A 22,011-nucleotide genomic window follows, 5' to 3' on the forward strand; every position below is an offset into this window, starting at 1 on the left:
AGATTCTGCCACACGACGAGGCCTGGCGCATTCCAGAGAGAAGGAGCAATAGAAATTTGACAGTTGCCGAGCATCTGGCCTCTCCTTTCCTCTCCAATGCCAACCCGTGTCTGCCCACGTATACCGGGTGTCGCGTGGGTGTACGCTCGTGCTGTACGCGTGCACGTAGTGGGGATCCTCCGGTACTCGACTGGCTCGCATGGAAAGGAAAGGAAAAGAGTGGTGTACCTACAGCTGTGCCGTAAACGCGATTATGTTTGGTCGCTGGCAAACCCATTCAGTGCTCCTTACGGCACGAAGGAACTTGGTACTGTCGCTGCAAGCGTTTCGTCGCCGCTCCACGCGTCCGCGGTGACTCTGGCTATCGTCGCATCCGGTCGCGGAGAAGAGGAAGTCGCGCGTAGACGCGGCACCAGTTGGCTCAGCTTCGGTCCACGATCCACGTGCAGCACGCTTCCAGTTCGAGGTGTTTGTTTTCCACGCGGGGAAACAGAACCGCGTGTAGACGCTGTTTCCGTACCGCGCGGATGGTTCCGTGCCAGTTGCCGCGACGCGATAGTGTGAAAATTATTCCCGATAAGCGTTACGCTTCGCGTGTTCGGCCCCTGTGGAAATCGAAGTCTGCTATTCGTCAGAAAGGAAAAGAAAAAGGGGAAGAAGAGGAGGAAGCAGAAAAACGGGAGATCTAGAGTGCGCGTACGGTGCAGCCGTTCTCTTCGTGGGAGCCAATCCATTCGGGTGAGTTCGATCCGGCGATCGATGCGCTCGTTTTCGTCTTTGAGATCGTGTACCGGGGACAGTGTGTACGCGTGCGCGCGCGCGCGCGCGAAGCAGAGAAAGATACAGATAATCGACGGTAAATTGCCTTGTCCTCGCCTAACACCGGGACACGTTTGCGATATCCGTTTATTAGAGTATCCATAGCGTACGACTTGTACGGCTTGTAATTCGCGTCGTAAACCGCGGCTCTCGCGTTAACACAGGGGTGGACGATGCCTGTACACCGTGGTAAGGGAGCCTTGAAACTTTATCAACGGCAACGCGTAAAAATAGAATATTTCCTGGCATGCTTGCCGGTTCCCATCCACTTACGTACATGGGATCGGTCTAGTTTACCGCGGATGGCTGTCACTAGTCGAAGGAAGCGGATCCGCTAAGTTCTCAACATAAATATGTATACCGCGCGATCTCTGCTCCACGATAAACCGGGGAAAGCACGAAGGGTTATTGAAGACAAGCACGCAATTACGTTCTATCCGGGCTGCGGAGCCGGTTACTCGATACACGGCCAATTAATCTGTAATTGACAATAAAAAAAGAAAAGAAGAAGCTAGAAATCGATGGAAAGCGTTGCGTAATTCCAGCCAACCACCGGCGAAGGATGGGTATAATGTAACGGCCGTTTCCGGTCCGGTTCGTACGAAGATGTTGCTCTCGCGGGGCTAAAAGTCTCGGGCAAAAGGCCGATGAAACGCGACGACAAAGGGAAACGAAACGAGAGAAACGAGAGAAACGAGTGAAAAGAACGGATGCGTGCGCCGGAGTGAAATAAAGCGCGGCATTCTTTTAATGGAAAATGCATGAACCTTTTTATTGCAGAGCTAACGAGAGACTGGTTACGAGAGCACAGAGCGGTTTCCGTTATTAGAATTCTACGACGAGGCAGGACGGCAGAAAGACTCGGTGCAACCGAATCGGGATATCGAAGAGGAGCGAGGATCGCGAGGCTGTTGCAACGTGGTGATCCTCTGCCGAAAATCCTCCGCGTGAATCGTACGCGTGGCGCCATCCTCGCGTCGTGAAACGCTGTCAAAGACGGAAATGGTACGTAAATTTCGATGCTTTTCTCTCGTCGTGTGCGAGCCACGATCGTCGCGGTAATCGGGACGGAAGGAGATAAAGTTCGGTCTGTCGATCGCTTGTTCCGCTTATCGATCAACGCTTCCCGTGGGCCTAGCGAGGCCTAGCCGACTCTGGTCTTCCTCCTCGTGGCGAAGGAAAAGCCACGCGAGATTTGTCTCGGATGCACTTCGTCTACCGTGACTAATTGACGAATAGACAGGCAAAGGCGGCCGTAATAAGTTAGCGTGAACCAAGTTGCAGATGCAACGTGTAGCCCGTTTGCATACGAATCGAAACACAGAAGGGCCGTTGTTGCGTGACGCGTTTCGTGAAATTGTTCGTTCTACAACCGGAACAAGCTTTTCGCGCGCGGTAACGAAACGGTGAATCTGTGGAAACGACGATTTCTCTTATCTTGTGGGAAGCATGGCGAGTTAACGAACGCGGAGCAGAGTCGCAGCTTCTTCCTATGGATCGCGAACCGCAAAAACCTGCACGCCGTAATGCATGCTGCCGCGAACGTACGCGAAGAAAGCAAAGAAACGATATCGTTTACGATCGAGCTGACGGGAAACTCGAAGTCACGAGGCTGAGGCTGGTGTAGCAACGTCGACGTCGTTTGCCCGCGACGAAGATCGCAAAAACGTAGAAATGCAACGCGAGGTCCGCGAGGTTCGCCAGCAGAGGTAGCGGAAACGAGGTAGCGTTATCTCGAAGGATCGATTGGCGATGGTTGTTCGATCGACGGGTAAGACAAAACGCAGAGCGTTATATAACGGATCGCGAGCGAACGGAGATATTCGCGGCATAACAATTGGCGATCATAACCGTGGCGTTCCGGACAAAGCGGTAGACGATCGATCCTAATAGAACGTAGGAACGTAACGAACGTTCCGTGTGATCGATCTCGGCGTCCTTTTACGGCCGTACGATCGTCGGCTGTCACCCCCGACAACCCATCTCGCGTAATTAGAATGCAGCGAGTTAAGAGCGATTAAAATACAGGTAGATACGCGTTGAAACGGCCGCGGACTGTCGTATTAGCGAGCTACACCTACATGTCGGTGTCGTACGTGTCGCAAGATGGCCGGGTCACTGCCTACATGGTGACACCCACCGACTTCTCAGAGAGGAGCCTTCGTGGCGAATAACCGACTCTCTTGATTGTAATTTACGTCGATTAACAGTTACGCGAGGCTAATCGCGTAGGTAACGTTACGGGACCCATATCGACGGATATGATGCTCGATTCGTCGATTTCCATTCGAATTAGCCGGCCGATCGTTCGATCCGGTTAATGGAGACGTCGAGGATCGAGGAAATTGCGGGATTTCACCACGATAAACTACCGCTACGATCGATCCGCTCGATTTTTCGCTGCCACCTCCTGCTCGCTCGCCTCGATCCAAGGAACGGAAATGAACCCGAAGATTCACGTGGCTCGATGGTTCCCCCTTCCCTCCGTTGAAACGGAAGACGGTGATCTACGGACTCCGTGGCAGCTGCTTTAAATATGCGTTTAAGTAATAAAGTACGCGTTTCCTCGGACACCGGAGCAAGCATCCGCTGATACAACGAATCTCTCTGTGTTTTTCAGCATGGTGACACGCACGCGAGGGTGACTTTCCAATGATCGGAAAAAGTGGAACGCGGTAGCCGAGCGCAGCAGCGGAACCAGCAACAACGATGGTATACAGAGGCAGTTTACAGACCGACGATCCCAGGGATGCACCGAAGCTGGTTAGAATGTCACCGTTGAGAACCAGCAGGCCTACAAATCCTGTGACCAATTCACGAGCTGCTTCCTCCGTCAATAGCCCGGTATATCACGGTCCGTTTGTGCCGGCAATCGACGTTCATCGAGGCAAATTGATCGATGAAAGACGTTTGGCTCGTGAAAGGGACATCCAGTCCATGGAGAAGGTGATTATGAGGACAACCGGCCTCAAGGTCGGCGCGCCAAGGCTGCGTAACATCAGTCAGATACGAGACACCGTGTTCGTCGACCCGGCCCTGATACCGATGGAGAAGATCGGTCGAGTGGAGAAAGATCGACCGAGGACCATCGCCATCGACGGTTCCAGCAGACCGACCAGGACGCCGAGCTCTATGCTGGCCGATCTCAAGGACCTGGAGAGACTGAGGAACACTCCGCCAGTTCAGAGGTGTCCCAGAGTCGCGAGTAGGAACGACGCGAAATCCTCGACGCCTAGCAGGAAGACGGAGCTGTCGAGCCCGGCGAAGATTCGCTCGGATATCTTCAAGATCCAACAGATGTTTCAAACGCCCGATGGCTCGCCGAGGGCGATGGTGAAGTGCTCGAACGAGAAGAAGCTCGAGAAGAGGAGCGAGACGGAGAAGCACGAGAAGAAAGCCGCGCCGGAAATTAATAAAACGAGATTACTCGCGCAGAAACTGTTGGAGGCCTCTCGGAGCAATCGGGAGTCGCTGAAGGATCGCTACAACAATCCGAGGAACGCGTCGAACCTGAAAGCGAGCAAGGAAATTAACGGCAGGGTGTCCGGCAAAGCGAGCCAAAAGAACAGCGTGGATCCCAAGCAATCCGAGAGAGGGAAAAATCACTCAGCCCCAGCGGAGACACAGCCTCAACCCCCGGTTCGGAGAAGAAGAGAGTCGAAGAACAGACGCAGCGGTGACGGGAATGGAACGATTCCCGACAACGGCGCGAGGAGCGACGTGCAGGAAAACTCGAGGAAAGCCAAGACAACGGGGAAAGCGATCGAAGCGTCTTCGAACGACGACGATCGTTCGAACAACGCCGGTGCAACGGAGGAGTCGAAGATGAAGACGAAGGAGCTCGACAGACCGGACATCTTGGAGGGACTGTTGAAGGAGTCTGATCAGCAACTGGCGGATCTGAAGTCTGATCTGCAGGAGAGAAGAAGGTCGCGAAGTCACTGGAGAGGGTTCGTGCAATCGATGAGGTTACACGACGTGGAACTTCACTCGGACAGCGAGGATCAGCGAAAGGGTGAGTGACTCAACGTTGGTTCGTGCTGTATAGATTAGAGGTATCTTCAGATATCGGGACAGAGGAGATTTATCGCCGTGGCCTGATAAACGAAGACACTCCCACGGAACGCTGCGTGTTCCGTGTCAAAAGGTACCTTGCTGGGAAGCCAGGAAGTTTCGAAAATCGGCGCTAATCTCTGTCAAAATCACGGTACAGTCTCGTAGAGTTTCGTCGTTCCATTAGCCTCGGTTGCGTCGAAATTGCCGCTGATTGTCCCTAAAGGAGCAATCGCGCTCGTGCGTAATACCGATCAACGCACACGAACACGACGCGAGCGTTAAGTGAGATTTATTGAAATATCTGCTGGCCATTTCGATGACCCCCGGGTGGGTCGTAGGTCCTTGGGCCGCTTACGGGGCGCGTTTTATAAGCCGGCAGATTGGATTAGCAACGTTTGCCGAGGTGTTTAAAATTACAACCGGCGTGGCCATTAATCCCTTAGCTCGGGGCACCCCTATTTTTAGACGCAGGCTCCCTTTCTCGCTCTTGCCGCTAGTGCAGGTCAGGGTAGCGTGTCCCTAACAACATATGTCGCAACATATGGATTCGGCTAGGAGGAACAGGCACGCTGGCCTCTTCGCTTTTGTAACGCGGCACGAATCGTGAACGAGTCGATCGTTGGTGCTTTCTAGCGTTGATCCACTTTATCCGGCGGTCGTTTCCAGCGCGTGATTCGTCGCGAAACAAGCCGCGCGTACGAGATTTCGAGTTTGCCGGTCGCGGGGACCGATCGTTGGCGTGTACCGCTTCTGGTATGCCGTAAACACGATCGTTTCGCCCGCGAACCGAGTCGATTTTCTCGATTCTCACGCCACGAATCCGCCGTGTATCTAATTTCTCTCCGACGTCGATCGTACTCGCACCATTTACTCGGATCCAGACGCGATGAAAGTTCTTGGGCGGCAACCGACCGGTGCGGTGCCCCGTACGTTCTTTTCTCCCTTTCGGTGCACGGCAATCCTTATCTGCCGGTTATCTTCTTTACACGTGAATTTGTTCTATCTCTTGCTAGCTGCGGGGAAAGGTCGCTCCAGCGGCGACGTTCCTCCACGGAAACGCTTTATCGCGTTACAATTTCGGGCGCACTCGTAAAACCCGAAGGATGGGAGGAAAACTGAGCTGGTCCGAGCGTGAGACTCGGCTTAACGGAAAAGAAACGATCGGAAGCCTAAGCCTCTGCTGTTCCCTTTAGCGCTGCGCGAGATATATTCACCGTGTACCAGATTCGATAAATTACGAAACTGTCGTCGCGTCGAAGATATACGAGCAACGTATACATCGTTTTCGCGTGTAGCGTTAAATACTTTTTTGCAACATTTTAATGCCATGCATCATCCGCCTCGGACTCGATTGCATATCGTATCAAATCGGCGGGGAAAGAAGGAAAAGGGGGAACGGATTTCTTGCACGCATTCCCGAGATGGATATTTCATAAATAACGAACGTAACGCGCGCATAGGTATACGCGTATCGAGGCAGGCTGTGCGTTTATTAAAAGTCCAATGACACGCGATGCATTCGATCGGCTGGCACGTATTTACTCGCGAACTTTGTTGCGCATCGGAATTTACCTTGCCTCGCTTAGCCATAGATTTATAAAAAAAAAAAAAAAAAAGAAAAAAAAAAACGCGTTACGCAAAAGCTCGCGTCTATCGTGGAACGTAGTCTCGCGTGTGTTTCGCGTTGCGTCACGATCGCGGAGGTTTACGAAACGTTCGTCCTAAGAACCGTCCACCTTCTTCGCTCCGTGGATCGTCGAAATTTGGTCGACGAGCCACGGCGAAAAGCTCGCCGATCACGCGCGTTGACCACCGATCATCGTGAACGGATTACAAATCTGCGATGCGACGCTCGCCGACCGGAAGACCGTGGATATCTCGAGAGAACAATAGGCCGCGAGCTCGATAAGGATTCCTCGGACGAGCGAACGATCGATCGATCGACGCGCATCGACGATGCATCGTGGCCGTGCACTCGAAATGCTCGAGCATTCCGATAAATGCTGCACGAGACGAACGCACGCACGTAGGGGCAGGGTGACGGCCCTTGCCCTTGAGTCTACGCCCTAATATTGATCTGCCGTCCTTCCTGCCCCTCCATGGTGGCCCATGGTGTGCGTACAATGAAACGCAGGCTTCTTCCCCTAGCCCCTCCATCAGCCCGCAGACCCATCCTCTGCTCCCGTAAGTCCGGCGTATGGGCCGATGTTACTCTTCAGTGCAAATCTAGCTGTCAAACCGCCAGCATTTTTCGACGCGCCGATCGAACCGGTGCAACCCGCGCGTTCCATCCGCCACGTCTTTATCCCCCGTTTCCTTTCCGTTCCGGCCACCGCCTTCCTCCTTCCTTCGCCACCGTGCATCCCGCGATTTCGAGTCGCGCCACCACTGCTTCTCCACCACCGATGCTCCTCTGACCGAGTGGTACTCCTTTATTTTGTCACGCGCCTCCACCCGTTTCGTTGGCCGGCGTGTCGCGTTCTCCGTCGGTGGATACCACACGCGCGTCCCTCCAACGAAGCCGGTTACACATTATCGAACTTGGTCGATACGCGCACGCCGTTCCTCGTCGTCTTCCTCTTCGTCCCGTTCCGGCCTGTCGTCGACGTGCCGACCAGCGTCCTCCGGGCGTGCCGAGTTCCTCAGTGCAGACGCGATCACGCGGTCGGATGCACACGCGAGCCTCTTCCCTCTGGAGATGGTGCTCTGCGACGTCTGCGACAACAAAGGTGAGAGATCTCTTCTTGGATAAGCATGGTAACGTCGCGTCACCCGGTCCAGCGATTCGCCCGAGTATAGCGAGTACGCGCTGCACCGACTCTGCCTTTCGCCATGCCGTTGCTTCGCTCAAATTTGACGAGCTTACGTAAGGTACCGTGGCCTCGCGATCGATCCGATAAGCGCGTGCATCATCGACCACGCGAACGTCTCGGTCGAGCTTCATTTTTTCCTTCGCATACCGTCCTGTCTTCGCGCTCGCTCGAAATCGCCTCGATGACGTACCGATATTCCTATCGATGTCGCAACGTTCGCGCTCGTCCTCCAACGCGGACGAATATTAATCATCGCCGGCATTCGGAGCACCGTCGCGAATCCCCGCGGAGCAACGTGGCTTGATAACGATCCGCAAGCTTTCCCGTGTTTTCGCCCGTACAACGTGTCTCGTCACGAATGGGTATTTATTACGCGATCGTTGCCCGACGAAAGACGGGCATCCCGCGTCGAAAGGTGAGAGAAATCCGCGTGGTAAATGCCTGACATTTTCACCCCGACAAGTCCGACCGCGTTTACCCGTTCCGCGAGACGCGTACGGCCCACCGCCACTTTTGTCTGCCAAATTTTTTCCCCTGCCCGTTTCTCCTGTTTAGAACGAATGCTAAAACGGTACGTCGATTGGAATAACCCAGGCTTAAAATGTCAAATCGCTCGCAAGGCGCGGCGCTCGTTCTATCCGCGTCTTATCTACCCAATTCCCCCTGTTTCCGCTCATTTTCCAGCTCCTTTTACGCCCTTTTTAATCCGACCTCTCCGATTTTACACCGTTCTCCTTTATTTTCCTCCGTTTCCGCTCCTTCCGTCCATTCGCGTTCGATTAACGCCGATTACCTTCGGAGATTATAATAGACTCGGAAGATTCCAGCGGAATGTTCTCGCGAATGTGCATCGTCTCGCTATTGTACACCATTGGGCGTGCCATAAATTCCGTTCCGAGAAGAGTCCGATTAAAACGGCAGACTAAGCGGCTCTGGAGATTACGAGGACCCGACTCGGTGTAAACAAGCCTCGTTATGCACTTAATTACGAGCACTCAAACTGTACGAGGGCGAACGCGGTCGCGCGCGCCATCACGCTCACGCGTGTGCGAGCTTTCGCCGGACGACCGCAAGGCATTATTCGGGGAAGTTTTCTCACGCTCAGCCTCCTGTGCCTGGCCATGACTTATTGCGGCTAGCGCCATACGCTCACGCGTGTGCGAGCTTTCGCCGGACGACCGCGCGGCATTATTCGGGGAAGTTTTCTCACGCTCAGCCTCCTGTGCCTGGCCATGACTTATTGCGGCTCGGGAAACACGGGATATTGCTCTTCAAACGCCTCCGAGGAACGTTTGCCAGACGTTCTGGCTTCCCGTTCGGGCAATCTGTTTCGAATTTAGGCGCCCCGCGTGACCCGGGAATCGGCGCGATTTCGCAGAAATCGCTGACTTTTGTTCGCGCATTCGGGAGATAGTGGCCCCCGGTTCACCGCTATTTATACTAGCGTCCGATAATGCCGGGTTAATCGATCGAACGTTCGCTTTGTGCCAGCACGTTCTGCTTTAACGAACCACCGATCGCTGAAAAATTCCCAATACCGAGAATCGTTCTCGACGCCTCCCCATTCCGATTTTCCTTGTCGCGGTTCTCCACCGAATCGTTCTCGCGAAAATTTAAAGTACGCGAGTCGAAAGTCGTACGAGAATCGCACGTACGTAAGGAAAGATGAGGATCCCGAGAGGATTTACTTGGATCGCCGATCGACGCGTTTGCGTGGAAACGGGAGGACAGCGGAAGGCAGAAAAAGCGCCATTGTTCGCGGAGCAATTAAATAGCGCGTTGCTCGCTACGAAGGCGACTGACATGGAATCGGACAGAGAAGCTCGACGACGTTTCAGCAGCGGGCGCCTGCTTATCGGCTCCCGTTCCATAGGAAAGAGACGTTATCGTGGAAACATGTATCGGTCGTGTTATCCCTACGACCGCGTCGTGGCGCATGTCCGACGCGCAGAAAATTGTCGCTGCGGTTCCGTTTGAATCGCGCGCTTCGCACGCCTATGAATCGCGTCGATTTTTTCCGTCCTATTTAGAACAGGCTTGATACTCTTCGCTATGCAACGCATACGCGAGATAACGGTCACGCCACGGTTGTTTTATCTATCGCAGTTGGGCCAGATGGATCGCTCGGCTGATGGAAAGGGAGGAATTTCGGACCCCGCGAAGATCCACGCTGGAACGAGGAAGCACCTATCGGAAATATCGTCGAAATCGCTGGGTAATTCACTCGAGATCGGGATAAACGTGGCTTTCACGGTTTTATCGCTCGGATTAATTCTCGAGCGAGCTTTTATCGTATTACGGAATCAGCCTGATCGGATCTCGCGACCCGCGGTATTCCAGCGTGGCTCTCATAAGGCTCGGAAAGTTAAAAAGATCGTATCGAAGAGATTTCCGAGTGACCGATACAGGAAACGTTATTGTACGTGAGAATCTCCAGAGCTCGCTTCGTTCCTTGATCTCGTCGCTCCGCCCCCTCGAGCCCTCATTGTTATCGCGTACAAAGTTCCATCGATCGATTTCCGTGTTTCAAAGAAACATCAACGGGTTCTTTGTTCGAGCGTACGGTTCACGTCCCGCATGACACGGCGGTACGACTGACGTCACATGCCGAATTACACCATAGGCTAACAAATTGACATGGTAATGGAGTAATTTAATTCTCGGCGACCGTCAGCCCCGAAATTATTACTTATAGCGTATTCCCGCAGCGACGTAATCGTCGAAATTCCAAGAAGGCGGCCAATAAAATCGCCATAGGGAAGAGCCGGCGACTGCGTCTCGCGTGACAGCTCCCTGTTGCAATTGACAACAGGCAGGAGGACGATTTCGCCAAAAAATCTCGAATCTTGGCGAGTCACGCGACGCGTAATAACGCTCCTCCCGGTGTGCCAAAAGGGAAGCGGATAATTGCTTAATCGCGTGCTCCGTTTGCAAGAATATTCGCGCAAACGTGGAATCGGGCATCTTTTGTTCGTTTGGAACAAAAGGGTGAATTTGCCATCGTCGACCGGTCCGAAGGGAGCAGTTTGGAGCATCGTGCCCGGTGGTGGAATCACGAATCACGACGATCAGTTTCTTTCTCGAAGAATGAAAAGGATTCGAACGTTTAAATTTCTACTCGTATCCATCGGAGTGCTCGCGACTTTATTCAGCAGGAGGACGAACGAAAACCGATCCAACGACGCTTCGTGCGGCTAATCGAGTTTACTCTGTTGACTCTGCTGACTCTGCTTTGAGATTCTCACGAAAGGTTTCAACCTTTTACACGGGAATAATAGGAATTCTTGGCGAGATCTTTCGTCCTGCCAGCTCTAATCCGAGGAATAGATCGACCTACGTTTAAATCCCGTGGAAATTTTGCACGTTCACCGTTATCAGTTTGCCAAGTGGAACGTAATCGCTTAGTAAGCAACGACGCGTTTCCATCGAAAAGCCGACCGATCGATCGTTCGTTGACCGGATGCGAGCCTCGAACGGTCGGGTTCCGACTGATTGAAATTCGGTGTATAAAGATAGTACTTCCTGTCGAATGATCCTGTTCTTTAGTTTGCGAACGTTGACACCAGCGCTTTACAGGCTTGCTCGTGATCGCAGCGGCCACTTAAAAAGCATTGTGCTCACGCACAACTCGCGCCACACTTCTTGAGCCTCGTACATACATCGTTCCGTTCCGTTCCGTTCCATCCCGTTCCGTTCCGTTCCGTTCCCTTCGTTCCCCTTCCTCTTCCTGTCCCCGACCATCTCTCTTTCGCCTACGAGCCTCGTACATACATCGTTCCGTTCCGTTCCGTTCCATCCCGTTCCGTTCCATCCCGTTCCGTTCCGTTCCCTTCGTTCCCCTTCCTCTTCCTGTCCCCGACCATCTCTCTTTCGCCTTTTTCTCTCGTTTAGTTCATTTCGCGCGACATTCTCGATACGAGAGCTGTTCATAAATATTTAAACGATATTTTACTGCGCGGATCGTAACGGTGCCGCGTGAAAGCGCGCGGTTGCAAAGGCCACGATAATTCGTCCGGAAACAGGGAACAAGGTATTCGCAGACATTTGCGTCACGCATCGTGCACCCGCGCATGATTTGTGCATTCTTCGAGAGAGTCGCGGTCTAACCGCGTAAGCCGGAATACGAAAGGTTAATTTCGCATGTAAAATAATTCGCGAGTTCGTCGATCGTCGCGGCGGATCATAAAATGGCCACTCTCGATTTTCCTTAGTCACGGTTCCCGATGAAAATCGATCGACGCCGATGATATCGATCGTATGCGTGTCTCGCGGCTACTCCGCATTGTCAAATTGCAAATTAACGCGGCACGGACAACGTTACGAGCCACTTAGCGCGACGTACCCGTTGGGCCCCGATTAAAATTTCGTCACTCGATGACCCAGCGACCGGGTCGCGAAGGACGTAAAACGTGGAACGTTACGCGACAGTTTTAGAACGTCGTACGAACGCACGGTACGTGACGTTTCGTGGAAACATCGAGAACGACGCGACATTTTTGACACGGTCATGGACGTGGAAACGATCAGAGGTCTACGTACAATCGGTTCCTCGAGCAGAAGATATTTCTATCGCGGTCGCGATCGTATCGCGCGGAGGATGCAGTGGCAAATGGCGATTTTCCATAAAAGTCCACCTTCCGCGGCTGTTCCGATGCGTTGCGACACGCACACGCGAGCCTCGAATAATGGATATTTTATTACCCTGCTTTTAAGGTCCGCGATCGTCGTTACTTTCTCATTAGCGTTCGCTGCGATCGCGCGTTGCAAACGATACTTCTTTTCACCGATGCTGAAACCACGAATAAACCCTGCGTCGCCTCGTCTCGGCGCCAGGGTGTACCCTGACGACGATTAAACCTCGTCGTATTCCTTCGAACACGCTTAACCTCTCGTTCTACCGTGAATGTTTCTTCGTCTAGAGCCGAGAATTGCGGAGAAAGGCACGGCGGAAGACGGTTCTCGCGATACGCTTTTTCCCTACCGATCCCGATCTATCATCGCGGAATAAAATAAACTCGAGCAGAATTACGAACGGCTACCGTATCGATTCGAACGATAAAACGTTCGGGAGGCTCGATAATGCACAAACAAGACTGTGCAGTAATCGCGGTAACGGCGCCAAGTTGAGAACTCCTTGCATAATTGGAGTCAACGATGCGTGCCGAGTGGCCTCAGCCATTGTCTGCATACAGTTAGCCGATTATTCCGCGGACACGTACCGAACTATTCACGCCGTCGACAAAACTGGTTGCACGAGTGACATGGAAGCGGAGACAGTACGTCGCTCGTACGATATTCGCGTGAATTGACTTTTATTCCGATCGCCATTGTCTCGGAATCTACGTATACGAGGAAGAACTCCGAATATTCGTACGTGGACGAAGAGGAGCAGCGTGGAGAGATCCGTTCTACCGATCGTTCGACGTTTCGGGGCACCTTTTGTCTTAGAAATTAAGCCGTTCACTTGCCTAACAGCGTAATTGGTTTCCACGGGTTACATAGCGTTCTATTTCTAACGATGATCGGTCTTACTGTTAAGGTCTTAGAAACTTTCTAGCCGAGTTATTTCCTACCGCGTTCGATCGATCTTCTTTACGCGAGATCGACGAGCAGAAATTATGCGGCAGTCGAGCACTATCGAGGTCGCGCAATCGGAATTTATATAGATAACGTGCATTGGAAAACACGGCTAGATTAGGAGCGCGAAATAATCGGGTTGCAGCAACGTTCTCGAGTATCGCTATGCAATGGCGTGCATCAATCCGTCGACGCGTCTCGTACGTACAGCTACGAACGCTGAAGCGACGAACGTGCGACACGCGATATCTATTATCAGTGACGGACGTCGAGCAACGCTCTTGCGACGCGTCATTGGCCTTGCATGATGCAAAAATACGCGGGAATACGCGAACCGTCGCGGCCTGGCGAGACCCGGGGCCCATGCCATGACCGGAAACGGCCGAAACGCCCCTCGCGCGCGCCTTCTTCGAACGCCGCGTCGCGCTTGGCAAACCAAGACTCGCGGAAAAGTTACGAAACTATCGCGGACCATCGAGAGAGAAATTTCTAGCGGCGAATAATTACCAACGAATCGCGCGAAAGCACCGACCAGAGGAAACGACGCGACCATTATCGAAAACCGTTTAACCGGTAGCGGAACGCACGATATTTTTTATCAGCCTCTCTCGAACGCAGCCGAGCTCCAAGTGCATTCTCCTTCTCTCTTCGTTCACAAAACGGTTCTACCGTTTACGCATTCCTCACCAGGCACTAGGCTACGCGTTCCCAACTGCGACTGTGTACCTATCAGCCCCTTTTCTCTCTTTCCTGCCGCGTCACTCTATCTCTTCTCCTCCTCTATCTTTACGTTTTCCTCGCCTCTCTCCTTTTCCTCCCTCTCTATCTATCTCTTGCCCTTCCCTCTTTCCTCTTTCATCGCGCGTCCATTTCTTTGAATAAACTTCTTCGAGCTACTCCGTACTGCGTTGGCGCGCGTCACAAGAATGTTTGCGTTCCCCCCGCGGTCATTTCGCTGGCTGTTTTGCGGAATCTAATCACTGTCCGATGATAGCAACCGAGAAGGACCTACGACCGGGCTTATGACCACGCTTGATTCGCATCGGCGGTGAAATCGGCCACGATCGATGGCCATATATCGCGTCAGCTTCTTGGATTCGATCTCGTTCCAACCGTCTAATCATCGGCTAATTACTTCTTATCGACTCGACTCTTCGTCAGTTTTCGTTCCGTCGTGACAACAACGATGAAATTCGTAATTTCGGAATGGTATTCTAATCGCCGGGTAAATGCAGCGAATGGAAATATGGAATATCGAAGCTCGGGAAATTCGCGACACGCAGACTTACGTACGCGAAAGTTCAATGCAACGGTGCAAAATGCTAATGACATTTACATTTTGCCGATTCACTTCGAGGCCCGAGAACGCATCATCTTTCAAGCCTGCATCGCGCCTTTTATGTAAATACGCGAACGCGTCGAACTAAACAGTCGGAACGAAAAAGCACTGCATGTGCCTATTCAAAACTAACGACAGCGAGAGTCGTGCGAGGCATCGAAACGCTATGAGCAACGGAAGAAATATTCACTCAACTTCGCCTCGCGTGCAACATATCGATCCCTGTACGTGGCACTTGTAATAAGTAACAACGCCCGGTTAGCGCAAGCGGGTACAACTCCTGCAAGAGTAAGAGAATGCAAATAAAATATAAAATATAAAATACTCCGAATTTGTCCCGGAAGATTCTCGTTCCCAAGTGACTCCGATTTCGAGTAAAAATGGAATTCAAAGGGGACATACGTATATGGATGAAAATTAAAATGAAATTCAAATAAATCTCGGCAATCGCTTCTCGCTGGGAAAACGAAGGAAATACCGTCGAATCGATTATGTCTCTGAAGACAAGGGAGGGTCCAGCGTGGCCTAGCAGGACGCGTCGCACCCCTGTCTCGAGGGTTAGGAGCCAATAATGGACCATCCTGTGAAGGCTAACCGCAGGTAAATTTCCGCGTTTGAACTACAACTGAACTATAACCGAACTACAGAACCATAACTTTGGTCACCCAGGGCCGCGCAACCCTCGATCTGGGATGAAGAGCAAGCTCAGTGTTTTAAGGAATGGAGTTTCGTCACGTGTCTCAGGTAGACAGTAATTCGACAGGGTTTGCAGTGGAATGGAGAGAGTGACTTACGAAAATGTGGTCCCATATATCGTGCCGAGAAGCAACGAAAAAGAAAAGTATCGAAGAATTAATGGAATAAGAAAGTATTCGCGTTTCGGTTCCATCCTCGTAAAGGTTTCGATCTCAGCAGCCCGAAGAGTAATTGGCAAATGATCTCTAGTAACGATGTCACGGCCTTTATATAGCCAGCTGACTGGCGAAGGTCGGGCGAAGAGGCGCGATCATTATCGTTTCTTCACGATCGCCAATCATTTTTCTTCTTCACCACAATATTCGTACGATTTATTGATTCTCTTACTTTTATTATAAATTTGTGACCTCGGTGATTTATATCGCAACTGTAATAAATCGTATGCACTTGCATAAGCAATGTTTGAATTCTTTATGACTTATGACATTCCGTATCTTGTAACGATTCGACAAATTTTTTGGTCTTATCTTAAGCACGTATTCTCGTCCAGTGGTTACGTATGATATGCGAACGAAGCAACTTCGATTACTACTTTACTATAGTGTCCCGTTATGGTATCGATGTTTCCCCTTTAAAGCGCATATTTCCTCTATCGAATGCCAGCATTCTGTGCACCGCGCGACACATATTTTTACGCTTTTATCGCATTTTACCTACGTATTTTACCCTCTTCATGGGTCGAAAGGTCTGAATGGAATGTAGGTCGATACGAAGCGACGAATGCTATACCGTTCATCGTCGTTTTAACGTAGTTTCCCATGCTTGCGAACCCGCGAGCAGTGTGGAAGAGCCTTGAAACCGGCACGTTCACCGATCCACCGTCTCGTGCAATATTTTCGATCTCTCGAAGACAAACAGCGAGCGCGATCGGCAACGTTGGCAGCTGATGGCTGTTCGGACGAGGGAAAATCCAATTGTACGTGCGTACCGTTACGAAAACAATTTGCGAGGCTCGCGAACGATCGGTGGTCCCAGTGGTGGGTACGCGGATTATCGAACTCGGTACACGAACGCGGGGTACTCGCTGCGAGCCACTCTGGCCACGCGCGTGTCCACCTTTCTGCGGACCCTCGCAAAGAACGCACATTCGCATTATCGTAGAAAATAATGCAACCCGCCCTGACCATGAGGCGCACGAGTAGAATTGTATGTAGGGTGTGCACGCAGCCGTGATGCACATTAATAGGTACACACACGCTTTACCCTCGCGCGCACACGGCTCGCAGGGCTGTCGTGTGTGCGCGTGCAACGGAGAGAACGTTCGCTAACACTCGGCGAAGGGTTCCCACAATCGGTACACAATTGGACTACGAGCGAGTGGCATACACGGTGAGCGGAAAAGTGTACGGAGTGTTCGTTATCCTCCGAACGCTTAATTAAATGGCGCGCGTGGTTCTCGGAGGAAACGAGCGGGATACGCGTTTAAAGTGGAACGAGAATGCGTGAAATATGAAATAAGATGAAATAGTTGCCGGGGTTTCGGTCGTTGCGCGTTAACTTTGCAACATTCCGGTTATCGCATACACCGCGTGCTCTTTTAGAAATAAACGCGTAGGATTTTCCTCGCTCGAAGTCAGCTCGAAGCTGCCGAGTTATCCTGTCGGTTGGAAAAATCGTTTTTGCCGAGTGTCGAGAAATTTTCTCCGTTTCGGGGTGATATTTTTAATTTTATTTTTAACTTCGTACTCGCCTGGCGAGTAGCGAACATTTTCGAGAACTATGCCCAATCGTAGTCGCTTGTGAGCATAAAATGGTATCCAAGGAAAAAGGAATTTCACGCGGGTCATTGAGAAGCTATGCTGAGAATTCGTAACACGAAAAGCCGAAGGGATGGGAACGCGTTCGATACTTTCTTCCGCGTCACCCTGTATGCACAGGTACCAAGCTGCACACGTGTATACAGTCTGTTACGCACACGCACGTAATGCCTTACGCACACGGCTAACCGTAAACCTCCAGTCTTTCAGTTCATGTCGAGACCGCGTACAGTGTGGACTCCTGTGGTTTCCGAAATCCTGGTTCAAGCGTCGCTCGAACGTCGGTCGCGCTCGAGTTTTCGCAGTTCCTCCTCGTTCCTCGCCGACTTCCTATCGCGACGCCTGATCTTCGGCACCGACATCTTGATAGCATGTTGGCGTACATCCTTGGATTCTTTTATTTCTACGCCGAGCTGCTTCGATTAGAGTTGCAAATGCTCGTACATCCGGAGGACTGTAAGCTGTCGAAGTTCATGCTGTGAAGGTGAAAACGGCGAAGGAAAACGACGAGGTCTGCATGCTGAAACGTAGGACGGATTTATCATCGCCGATGGATCGGACGAGATCATCGCACGAATGATCGCGGAGCGCAATTGCCGCGTGTCCTTCATGCTTTTTCGCTCGACCTGCTCAAGGTGGAATCCCAGTTTTCAGTGCAATCGATACTAATTTGCATGAAGCTCGCCAATGCTGGCAAATTTTAATTAACGCTGCACGCGGACCGAAGCATTTCCGCGTGAAAATATCGATCTTCCTCGCGCCGATGGTGGGTGTCATTCCGCGACAAGGGAACCGATAACCGATACCAATTCCCGTTATTCCAGCCGCGGAAAGCTGAAAATGAAGGAGAAACTCGGATCCCGATAACGCGCATTATTCACGCGCGTTTTACCCGCGGTGAATCGAGCGATGCGAATTACCGAAGCACGAAACATCGTGGGATTCCTCATCGATTTACGCGCTTGATCTCGTTCAGTAGCGACCGTTTTTGCGCGCGAGTAGCGGAAAAGTGAAACGTGGAAGAAGAGGAGAAAAGCGTGGAGCAACGATTTCGTTGGCCGATTGTTCGTTTGCCACGCGGACGAAAGGTTCGACGATACTTTGTAATCTATGGAAAACACAGCGACGCAAAGCGCAACGTCCGGCGTTAGCTGCGGAACGAAAAAGGCCTCGCGAAACCGGGCGCATCCGCAGATACGTCGACAAGTGAAAGTGCATTTTGTAAGATGACTGTAACTCCGGATAATGGCGAGTGCAGCCGCCACCGACGCCCCAGTGTGTCAGCAACGATCGTCGAGGGCAACGGCGCGTTCGTTTCTGCTTTCCTGTCCTCGTCGTTGTCATCGTCAACATCGACATTGTCGGCGTTGTCCTCGTGACACGTTGCGGTTCGACATGGATCGTCTCGAAGCGAGAAAACGACGCGCAGTTGCAAACGTAATTAGACGGATTAGTGAAACGCGTAAGCACAGTGACCTCGCGACCATGCCCGTCATCGATCTCCATTAATTATTCATCACGTTGACTTTCTTCCGTCGCTGAAGAAAACCACGAGTTTGTTATGCGCCTGCCTTGCCCAAGGTCGTCCAAGTTGCCACCCTACGAGGAGGAAGCGGAAGTCGAAGGGGCATGACCCTTGCAGGGAATCGGTGAAAGGAACAGAATTCGAACGTCGATCGTCTTTTGTAGGATCCACGGATCCACGAGCATCGAATATGGAAACTATATTGAATTGTAATTGAAGATGTTGCTAGTTTTCCACACGCGCGTACATTAGTCGAAGGTCGAGATGATCTCTTAATCTTCGGCCCCGTATCTGATAATTATTTTTGCTGATAACATTATCTCCGTAAACGCTATTTTTTTCCCGGTCTCCGCTTTTTTTTATTGCCCTTTCGATCGAGATCTAATTTTATCTCTGGTAAATAACAACACGTCGTTACACCTCGCGAGGGCAGGAGATGAGCGTTTCCCGTCGTTAACTCCGATGATTAAGAAGCAGTCTCTTTTTCTTCTCTGTTTTTTTTTTCGTGGCAACTCTTGGTCATCCGGTTCCTTTAACGATGGTAGCTGCTCGTCACGAGATAGCGCAGTCTGTGACCGGTAGTCATACGGAACTTTTTCGCTCCTCTATTGCAGACTTGAATTTATGGAACAAGAGCATCAGTCAACGATGGAGAAAGCTGAGGCGGAGGTGCTCCGTGCAGGAGACCTCGGAACCTCAGGAGGCTTTGATCCAAGGTGGAACGACCCAGGGGGTTATTCAACCCGTAAGGTCCAGCCCGGCTAGCAGGGAGTCCTCGCCTGCAGCCAAAAGTCTTCAGGATGGCAGTTCGCCGAAGAAACTGTTACAGACCAGCTCCCTCAGATTGCCAGGTAATTAATTTTCATTGACCTTATGAGACATTCGGGATACGACGGCTAATAATCGGACGCTGTTTAGGCACCACCAAGGGTATCGCGGACATCCAGCACGTGCTACGAAGCAAATTCAGCAAGATAAACGCTGGCATCCGAAAAAGAAAGGCCCTGAGCGTGACAGAGGTGTTCTCGCAGAAGGATAACGCGTCGAATTTCTACGTGCCCAGTCCCCTGTCCTCCTCGAGTAGCCAGAATTTTGACGGCGAGTGCTACGATTCCAGCGAACCGACTTCTCTACCACCCTATCCTTTCCACGACAACCTCGAAACTCTGGCAGAGGGCAGCGTACCAAACTCTCCAAATTGCAGTAGCCCATTGACGAACAGCAACAAGACGTTCACGTACTCTCAGACTAGCAGCGCTTACGATTCCCCGGTCCTGAGTCACGAGCAGAGTCAAAAAGACGTGTACGAGAACGTATTGTACAACAACTCCCCTCCAGGATGTTGCCCGAGGTCCAGAGGCGTGTTACAACGCAGCAACTCTGAGAATCGTGACACTGGCAGACACCAGGATCATTCGTACGAGAACGTACGCTTCCAGCGGGGTCACAGGTCGGACCTAACATCATCCGTCACGCCACATTCCGACAGGCATCTGGCGAGGAGCAACTCCGAGACGAGAGACCACCATTCGTACGAGAACGTGCATTTCCAGAAGAACACGAAGTCTAGGAATCAGTCGGACTCGTCGTTCGAGGAGATTCACATACCGAGGGTGACGCCCAGGAAGAGGGTGACCGACTTCAAAGTCGGTGGACAGGTAAACAATTACACGAACGGGCCTGGATCGCCGTGCGTGAACAAAGAGGATGGCCCGTCTAGTCTGGGTGCTGAAAGGAGTCCTGGCAAAAAGACGACCAGACGAATGAACAGCAGAAGCGTGGCGAATATCCCCAGTTCCTCCGGTCCCGGCTTGAAGACTTGGCAAGTGAGTGAAGAACGAAGAGACTCGCTATTTTCCTCTTTTATTTTTATTTACTCGTTTATTCCTCTATTTTTTAAGGGCACGCAAGACACAGACGAAGGCCTGAATACCGACTCCGAACTCGAAGACATCGACGAAGCTGGCGAGGGTGAAGAGTCGAGATTCTGCACCCTACCGAGGCCAGGCAAGGGTGGCGCGTCATTCACGATACTGACGGCCAGATTTCTAAAGGGTCCTGGACACAAAGGACTCGGTTTCAGTATCGTCGGAGGTACAGACAGTCCTCGAGGTAACATGGGAATCTACGTGAAGACGGTCTTCCCTAATGGCCAAGCTGCCGATCTTGGAACTGTCAAAGAAGGTGCGAGATACGATGGTAGTTGCTGCGGCTATTCAGGTAGCTCGGAATGATAATGATTAATCGAACGTGAAATCTCGAATGTCGTTTCAGGGGACGAAATTTTGTCGATAAATTCGAAACCTCTTCACGGTATGACGCACGCCGAGGCGATTGCCGAGTTCAAGTCCGTGAAAGCTGGAGACGTGGTGTTGCACGTCGGACGTCGCGTGAACAGAAAGAAAAGGGACTCCCTGACGTTACCGCCTGCTGCTCCAACGCCACGTCAGCAAGTCAAGTGAACCGTTGATCTCCTCCTATCGCATTCCGCGTGAGAACGTTGCGTTTCCGCTTTGTATTTAAGCGCTCCGGATGCGCGCGAAAATCGAAACTCCGACATTCAGAAGGACCATAGCCTATAATCCGCGCAGATGCTCTATTTCCATAAGCAATATCGTTCATTATTGCTGGCAAGAAGGGAAGCGGGACTGCGTTGATCCCGCGCAACAACGAACCAACTTCATTTTTACCATTTCCGGTAATGTTCTCGGTTGTGCACGTGCGTTTCGAAATGCGTTTGGTATATTACTGCTTCCTAAGAGGATGCCGCGACGAAGGTTACGTTTTGTATTTTGCGTCGGAAGAATTTCCGCATTCGTCGTTCGAGGTCCTTATTTCGACAGCGTTGTGGCGAGAAACGTGCGAACGGCAACAAATTTCGGTGCCAATACCGTGGCGCGTTCGACGCGATGGAATTTATGCAAAACGAATCGAAGAAGCGAAGGACGCGCCGATGCTGTTGAAACGAGGAACTCGGGTATGCGTTTATTCGCGCGAAAGCGTTTGCGAAATTTTCGAGAGAAATTTGTAGAATTTCACGGCAACCAGGAACGTATCGTCGTTCGAATTCGTAGGGGTGGATCAAAGATGTCTCGAAGCAGCATAGCCAAAGAGCTATGGACAAATCAAAACGGTGTAATCCTATGGTATCGTACTATCTACTCGTATTCGATGTACCAATGTATCTGTCGGTAACTTTTAATCGTTCTCTCAGTAATCACCGAAGTCACTATTAGCGTTAGTAGCTGTTTAAGGCTCTAGCTTTCATACTCTTTTCTCGTATCGAACTTTTTACAAACAGAGAGTGTATTTTTGTCGAAATTTACTCGCGTTTTACCCACGGACGAAGTCTATTTTTTAAAATGATCT

The 22,011-nt window shown here is 51.4% G+C and overlaps 1 protein-coding gene across 1 annotated transcript; it reads left to right on the forward strand.

Moving 5' to 3' along the window:
• The first annotated feature begins 273 nt into the window (after positions 1 to 273).
• Positions 274 to 22,011, forward strand: LOC108554839 (uncharacterized). Its single transcript, XM_017910239.1, has 7 exons — positions 274 to 738; positions 1,600 to 1,824; positions 3,440 to 4,834; positions 19,257 to 19,493; positions 19,561 to 20,468; positions 20,544 to 20,826; positions 20,917 to 22,011. Exons 3-7 carry the CDS (start codon positions 3,529 to 3,531, stop codon positions 21,102 to 21,104), a joined length of 2,922 nt encoding a protein of 973 aa, XP_017765728.1. The 5' UTR covers positions 274 to 738; positions 1,600 to 1,824; positions 3,440 to 3,528; the 3' UTR covers positions 21,105 to 22,011.

Source organism: Eufriesea mexicana, unplaced genomic scaffold, assembly GCF_001483705.2.
Source record: "Eufriesea mexicana isolate 0111107269 unplaced genomic scaffold, ASM148370v2 scaffold77, whole genome shotgun sequence".
NCBI classification, from domain to species: domain Eukaryota; kingdom Metazoa; phylum Arthropoda; class Insecta; order Hymenoptera; family Apidae; genus Eufriesea; species Eufriesea mexicana.